At 38.4% G+C, this 7092-nt stretch overlaps 1 protein-coding gene across 1 annotated transcript; it reads right to left on the bottom strand.

Moving 5' to 3' along the window:
• Positions 1–930: 930 nt before the first annotated feature.
• Positions 931–5638, bottom strand: LOC139980979 (small ribosomal subunit protein mS23-like). The gene is made up of 5 exons (XM_071993060.1): positions 5470–5638; positions 4699–4860; positions 3901–3981; positions 2885–3017; positions 931–1053 (listed from the first exon to the last, which is right to left on the bottom strand). Exons 1-5 carry the CDS (start codon positions 5586–5588, stop codon positions 949–951), a joined length of 600 nt encoding a protein of 199 aa, XP_071849161.1. The 5' UTR covers positions 5589–5638; the 3' UTR covers positions 931–948.
• Positions 5639–7092: the final 1454 nt, after the last annotated feature.

Below are 7092 nucleotides of genomic sequence, written 5' to 3'. Positions count from 1 at the left end.
ATCAAAGTGAAATTTGGGCTTGGAGTATCCTTTAGAGGCAGTGGAATGCCACCCCCTCCCCTTCACTTAAAGTACAGAGATCATATGATGAGCAACTCAAACCATGGTAGTAGGGAGGTGTTTTCTCTCAGGAAGGGTGAGTGTGGGGAGGGTCTGAGGGGCAGAGGGTTCATGTTGCATTTGCATTTAAAATAGGCACCCCCACCCCTCCCAGAAAGATACATGTGTATTAGATTCCTGAAATGCAATTTAGTTTAATTACACATTTTCGTAAAGACACCTCACAAAGAACTCTTAAGTTTGGGTGTACTTACAATTCCCCTCACTACATTCTGAATTCAATAATATCTATAGTTGATACCATATGAAAAAGTTTGCCTTGAAGTTGAATAAAGATATGAGAGGATTGAGTGGTCATCATGCACCTTGCTCATGTCTCATCAGTAACTTGTCTTTAACCAATTGGTGATAGTTTCAATCTCTTCCTACTTGGCAAATAAATCACCAAAGAACCCCTCCCTCAGAGTAAAGAACTTTTAAATGACACAATAAGAGACAAACAGTTTTCTTCTTTTTTTAAAAATTGTAATCACTTTCCATTCAAGCTTTTACAAAATGTTGAGAAAAATGTGTACATAATGGTGGAAACAGCAATGTTAGACATCTATAAACATGCCATCAAGCTGCTTGTTAAACACAAGTTCTTGATGAAGTGTATTATAAAGTTGTATATTACATTAGCTTCATATTCTGTATAATTCTATTACTAATCATACAGTATACACACTCGATACTTGATATTCAAAGACAATTCAGAATATATATATATATACATATATATATGGTCCATTCATAGCTTTGTTCTTTTATGAGCATAACATGCCAGCATGTAGCACTAAACTTGTCCATCAACCTGGAAAGGTCTTATAATGGCCGCTGATCTCTGGATCACGTCTCCTTTGTTGAACTGTCTGTTAACGTCGTTTTCAATAGATTAGCCATGGCGTCCTTCGATATACTAGGTTCTGCATCCATTTTGTCAACATTCCGAACCTAGAAAAATGGAATGGAGATATGACATTAACAAGATCTAGCTTCATTCAAAATCACCGAAAGGAACACAAATTGTACGTGTTTATTCAACAACCTACTATAGTACGTAATTTCCTTCTGGGATTCAATAAAGTTGACTATCTATCTAACTATCTAATAGAGAAACAAGGTTTGGTTCAAAATATTGAGAAAAAGGTACAAGAATAGCTCGGAGGATGAACTTTGCAAGTACAGACTTTTTTGAGGTTCATGCTCTTATATGATCACTTAGTTCTGAAAAACACAAAGATTGCGCGTACGCTTGCGATGGAATTTCTTGCATCTATGTATCAATATGGTGATTTTGAATAGCATTTTGTTATGGTACATCATACAGATAACAGTATGCCCTGGCAAACACTGCTCAAAGTAATATGAACTCTTCAACTGTTATCTGTCAAAATAGATCGTCTACCCTCACATATTTGACCGACTCCTAGAGTTATCCTTTTTGAAATTTGCCAGCCTCCTGAGGGTTTAATAACATGTCTATGTTACAAACAGGCAAACTAATAGGTCTCACACCATATCAGCAATTTCAGATACAAATGCAGCTTGTTTTTCAGTGACAAGGAAACAAGGATAAGAAAAGCAGAAGTGACACCAGTTTATGGCTCGGATCCAGAGGGGTAGGGTGGTTGAAAATGGGGGAGGGGAAGCACCTTTGACCCTTCCCCATTTTAACCCCACATCGGAAAAAGTGTAACGTACTTATAAGCACAATGTTACCAATAGACTTCATTATAGACCTACACTGTATAACCTTAAAGATCTGCTATATTGGTTCCAATTAGAGCATGCTATAGCTAGGAAAGTTTTTTGATTACGTAATCGACCTGCCACGGTAGTAAATCAACCTCAGGCTGTACAACTAGCCAGCATAGCTTCTTAACACCATTAGGCTCTTTGTGTAAACACTGTGTGGAACTATGTTCATGTCTACAGTGTAGTTAATCATACAGCGTTCACACAAAGACCCTCATACAGGAAAAAATATGTGGCAGGCGTTGCAGAATAATTGGTAAAATAGAGGTCATTTTAAGACCAAGGCAGGTCGATTACATAATCTCAAGAACTTTTCAATGAATCGCGTGCTATAGTTGGGGTCTATACAGCAGACCTTTAAAGGGTGTGAAGACTCGCGCAAAAAGAAACGTCTAATGCCGGTAACTTGACCTAGTTTCGAATGAGGTGTAACAGAAGTGTTAAACACCACCATCGTTCCCAGAAAATACACACACAGCTTGCTACCGTCAGTAATTAGACACTAGTGTACAGTCAGTACATACAGCTGCCGTCAATACCAACAGCACAGTATACAAACGATACAGCGATGGACATCTCAGGTCCAGCTAAAGATAACAATTAAGGTATCACGTTTCATTACTGTCTGCATTTTGTAGCGACACGAACAAAACGTCACTTGCAAGCAACAGCAAGTTAACTTTTTCAGATGGCCACACACGGTTTGGGGCGAGTCTTCAATGAACTTTAATATGCCAAGAATACACCACTCACTTCTACAATTGTAATTTTGGGGAGATCAGAGAAAAGGCAAGTTTCTGAATTCTTTAGTGGTCCAACAAAAATAGCAACTATAGTAACACAAAGTAATATAATCACTGAATTTTGCTCATTTTTAAAAATATTTTTTAAATTTGCCATCTTTACTATCATCGTGATTCCTGAGGGTGAGGGAAACCCTAATGCCTGCTTTTATAAGCACTTGCATTTACATCTCAGGGTCTTTTTCTTAATCTCAGTAATATTTGAATAATGATAGGTAAGGTACCTTCTCTCCTCTTTTCTCTCCTTTCTTCCTCAATTGCAATCCTTCTTGGTTCAGAGCGACAGCTGTAGCCTCAAATAATTCCGTCTCGCTCCCTGTCCAAGTTTTCTCCAATTCCTGATATCTTGTAATAAATCTGCAGAAACGGAAAGAAAAATGTATTTATGAAAATAAAAATTACACAACTAGCTGTTGATGCAGTGTGAGAAGCAGCGCTTTCGCCACACAGTTGCATGTTCCCGTGCATGGGTAACAATGTATGCTGCAGTGATTAGTTCTAATGTCTAATCCTAAGGATCCTGGTTCAAACTCCAACAGGAGTGAGATACCAGTGATCTACTTGTTGCTGTTGTGATACAGTGTTTACTGAGTTATCCATGCATTTGGTAAATACTGTAGGCAGGGGGGTAGGAGCCGGGGAGGGGGGCACGTCCCCCACTTTTTTTCCAAAATAGCAAATGTGCCCTACTTACAAATAAAATGTGCCCCTTTGAGAAAGAACTGTCTTTTGGATATCTTAAGCCTTTAAATTATAAATAGAGTCACATGCACCATAATAGTATGATAGCATACTAACACATCATATATTTAAGTGACATGGCTGGTGTGTATCGGTTTATAGCATAACAGGTTGTGGTTGTGGACTGAGAAAGTGCCCCTCTGATGTTGTGCCCCCCACCCCCCACTTTTTGGAAGCTTCCTACCCCCCTGACTGTAGGGTGTGAACTGGGAAATGGTTGATCTGTTCCCTCCATCGTTGCACGACGATTGTTGTCGATTACCGCACAATGTTAAATGGTGATCAATAAGAGCACCAAATCGGGCATGAAAGCAGGCATGCAGACCTGAATTTTACTTTATCTGAGTATTATCAAAGATTAAAGAGAAAGTTGGATATCATGTAAGAACGGTTTCATCCATCATATTAGTCACATGGATGCAGCAATGTGTCAAATTAGCTACTGCCCTGGAAAAAACTAAATATTTAACTATTAAAGCAAGTGATTAGTGTTTCTTACCTATGGCATGGCGATTTAGCAACAGAGGACTGATTCTCTAGATCACATGTATAGAATGTGCCATAGTGGTTGTAAAATTTCCTGAAATGAAGATGTAAGAAAGAAATGAAAAGTTAAATAAGGAAGATGTCAAACCAGTTCAAAGTGACACTTCAAAAGTTTATCGGTGTTACCCATGAATGTCAGCATGTCAAATTTGCTACAAGTTTTACAAAACTATTTTCCTCAGGGGTTCTGCCTCTCCAAACTATTACCAGGTATTGAGAAGGGTTCAAATCACATCCTTAAGTATCTCACTGAGGTGAGTGAAGCTCTGAAAGAAACAGTAATTCAAGAATTTATCTTTGAGCAAGGATGACCATTTTTTAATCTTTCAAACATATTTTCAGAGCTATAAACAGATGTATCTTGAAGTACAGTATATTTATACACATACTTTACTAAATACTTAGAACTGGTAAATTGATGAACTCATAAAAAATTAAATTTATAATTAAAGGTTGGACCTTCTTTGTACATACTGGTTACAAGTCATTAACAAACAACAATACACTGTATGACACTCAGTGTCTTTGCACAGGGCTGGACGTAAGCTGTAAATACAGCTACCTATCATATCAGTGAAAGATAATGTCATCCATGCACATAAATTATAAAGCTCTAAATGAGAGGACAAGGATTGATGCTGAATAGGGAGTGTGCTATGATTAGACATAATGTCTATGATGTTAAACATTTCTTATTTAATCGAAAACATGTTTCTAACGAAGAATTTCAACTGTAGGAAAAGATATTTACGCTCTGATCACATCCTCGGGGTACAATATTTCCGTAATCGGTTCACTTGGTATTTCTCTCTCCAGGGTAGGTGGCTCGATGGGTGGAAATGCTTCGATTGTATCATACCACAATGGTCCATCCTCCTTTTTCATTACACCAGCTCTCATCAGATCACGAATCCTGAAGATACAAAGACAAAACCAAAGAAACCTTGCTTATGAGGTATTTGTATGCACCTACAGCAGACTAATGTGCATAGAGTTTTTGAACGAGTTTCACAATTATGAATGTCACACTTGTATGTGAAAAACGAGTTAAAGCTTGTTGGTAAGAGTCCATACATAAACATCCCAAGCTGATAATTGTAAAGGTCGAAATATGCAAGATGTTGCAAGAGTCCTTAAACAGAGGTGCACTAGACTAGGCCCTGTGAATTGTATGAAACACTGAATATTTATGATAATCTTGTTTTGTAATATCACTTTATCCAAGGGCCTACGAAGTTACTGCGGGCTGGACCTAATCTACACTACAGAATATTGGAAATAGTCGCACAATGTTACCCCGAACTGGATCTCACCCTAGTCACTAGCTAATCTAACCAACAGAAAACAAGAACCGATGCCTGGCTTTCGTACCTCCAGCTAGGCTACCATGGTGTTGCTTCAGGGACTTGAGTTAGGTCGAGGTTCTCTTATCGGAGTAGGCCTAGGGCCTAGGCTTAGAATAGAAATAGTTAGACTAGGCCTGGCAGAAATCACTTCAACAGTGAACGATTTGAATTCATACCTCGTGTATATAGTTCCATACTTGATTACTCGACTCAAACTAGACATATCGCTACCTGCTGTAGTTTTTTTTCCCGTATTTTTGTTGAGGAGATTTTTGTAAAGCAGGGCAATGATCATCAGGCTTAATATTGTTACTGTATACACACAACACCATTCACATGTGGCGGCGCAACGACGACTAGTCTACTTAAAGGTTCTGTGCATTCTGATAAAAATCATCTGACCTGACCAGATATATGGACCGTAAAATGGTTAGTTTTTAGACAAGCAGCGTAGAAACTACAGAAATTAATATAAATTTCTGTGGTAGAAACGCCGACTCACCGAACGAGGAAGAATTTGTCACATTATTGAGCCAAAATGTGCTACTAAGCTCTCGACACTTTTAATAATTCGAGTTTTGGATGTACTGAGAGGCATGAATACTAACAGAAAAGGGACGATCGAGACCATCCGCGTTCACTTGCTATATGACCACTATCGGAAACAAAACTTATTTCTTGATAAAAAATTGCCATTTTTTATAATAAAAAAAAATCGCTGTTTGAAATCCGAAAGCCCCCAAAATTTAAGTAAAAAAATATCTCAAAATATGCATTTGTGTTTTCACAAATAAATAGTACAAGTTATCGAGGGATTTAGATGACCACGGTAACCCAGAAAGGAGACGAGGCAAAGTGGATATATAGTCCAGTATATCGGTATAACATTAACATTTATTTCGACCCGGGAAGTGTAATTTAATTAATGACTTAGGAAGTTAAGATGATTTTTCTTTTCTTTTAAAATATATGACGTTTTCGTATGTTAAATCGAAGATGCAAATTTGCGGCGTAATTGAAGTGAAAAGTGTACACAGGTAGCGCGGCTAGGCTGATACAGGCGGCATGCGCTGCAAATTTTTAAGAATTTACGGAGGAAGTGTTTTAATTTTTTATTTTCCACCGAAAGGTAATTGATTACTTAGAAAGTGAAGATGACATTGTTATAATGATATTTTTTATTTCCCCCTTTTCCTTCCCCTTCCCCATCCCTCCCTTCCTCCCTCTTCGATCCCCATCCCCATATATCCGTCTCAAAATTAGTAAATTATGGAGAACAATTTGCTTTTAGTGCAAAAAGTATGACAATATCCATTTAAGTAGCCTACCTGTAATTCTGTAAATTCTCTTCCCACCCCCATAAAAATATATCAATAATTATGGTCTAGCCGTGACCGTACGCCACTCGATCCATGGCTCTCCCCCCTTCTCAATGTTCCTCCCTTACCATGTAATCATGGAGCTATAAACAGATAGCTCCATGCTGTAATTAAGAACCTGTAATTCTGCACTTGAAAACACAGAGCTCCCTCTCCATCTCCTCCCCGCTCCGTCTCGGAGGATCCTCTGTTTCTCTCCTTCCCCAACCCCACCCCAAGCTCCCCCTCCCCCAAAAATAATCATATATACTAGGTACACCCTTCCATCTTTCTTACTCTTCCTCTCTTAGCACCTGCAAACCACAAAAAAAGTGGGGGCAATTCTTCTCTCCCCATTTTACTTTTACTCTTTCTGGGACTACACAAAATTTGTACAAACTTATTTCTGGGGAATACAGCGCACCCGCTTGTAATGTACTG

The sequence above is a fragment of the Apostichopus japonicus genome, chromosome 15, assembly GCF_037975245.1.
Source record: "Apostichopus japonicus isolate 1M-3 chromosome 15, ASM3797524v1, whole genome shotgun sequence".
In the NCBI taxonomy this organism is placed as follows: domain Eukaryota; kingdom Metazoa; phylum Echinodermata; class Holothuroidea; order Aspidochirotida; family Stichopodidae; genus Apostichopus; species Apostichopus japonicus.
The sequence above is the reverse complement of the archived record's forward strand: the minus strand, read 5'-3'. Positions and strand labels throughout refer to the sequence as shown.

Bases quoted from the DNA above. Each gene is read 5' to 3' on its own strand.
- LOC139980979 (XM_071993060.1), bottom strand. From the start codon at position 5,588: ATGATCATTGCCCTGCTTTACAAAAATCTCCTCAACAAAAATACGGGA. The intron at 4,861-5,469 runs GTATGAATTCAA...TTGTATCTTCAG, and splicing joins TATGGAACTATATACACGAG to GATTCGTGATCTGATGAGAG. The intron at 1,054-2,884 runs GTACCTTACCTA...CCATTTTTCTAG, and splicing joins GAGAGAAAAGAGGAGAGAAG to GTTCGGAATGTTGACAAAAT.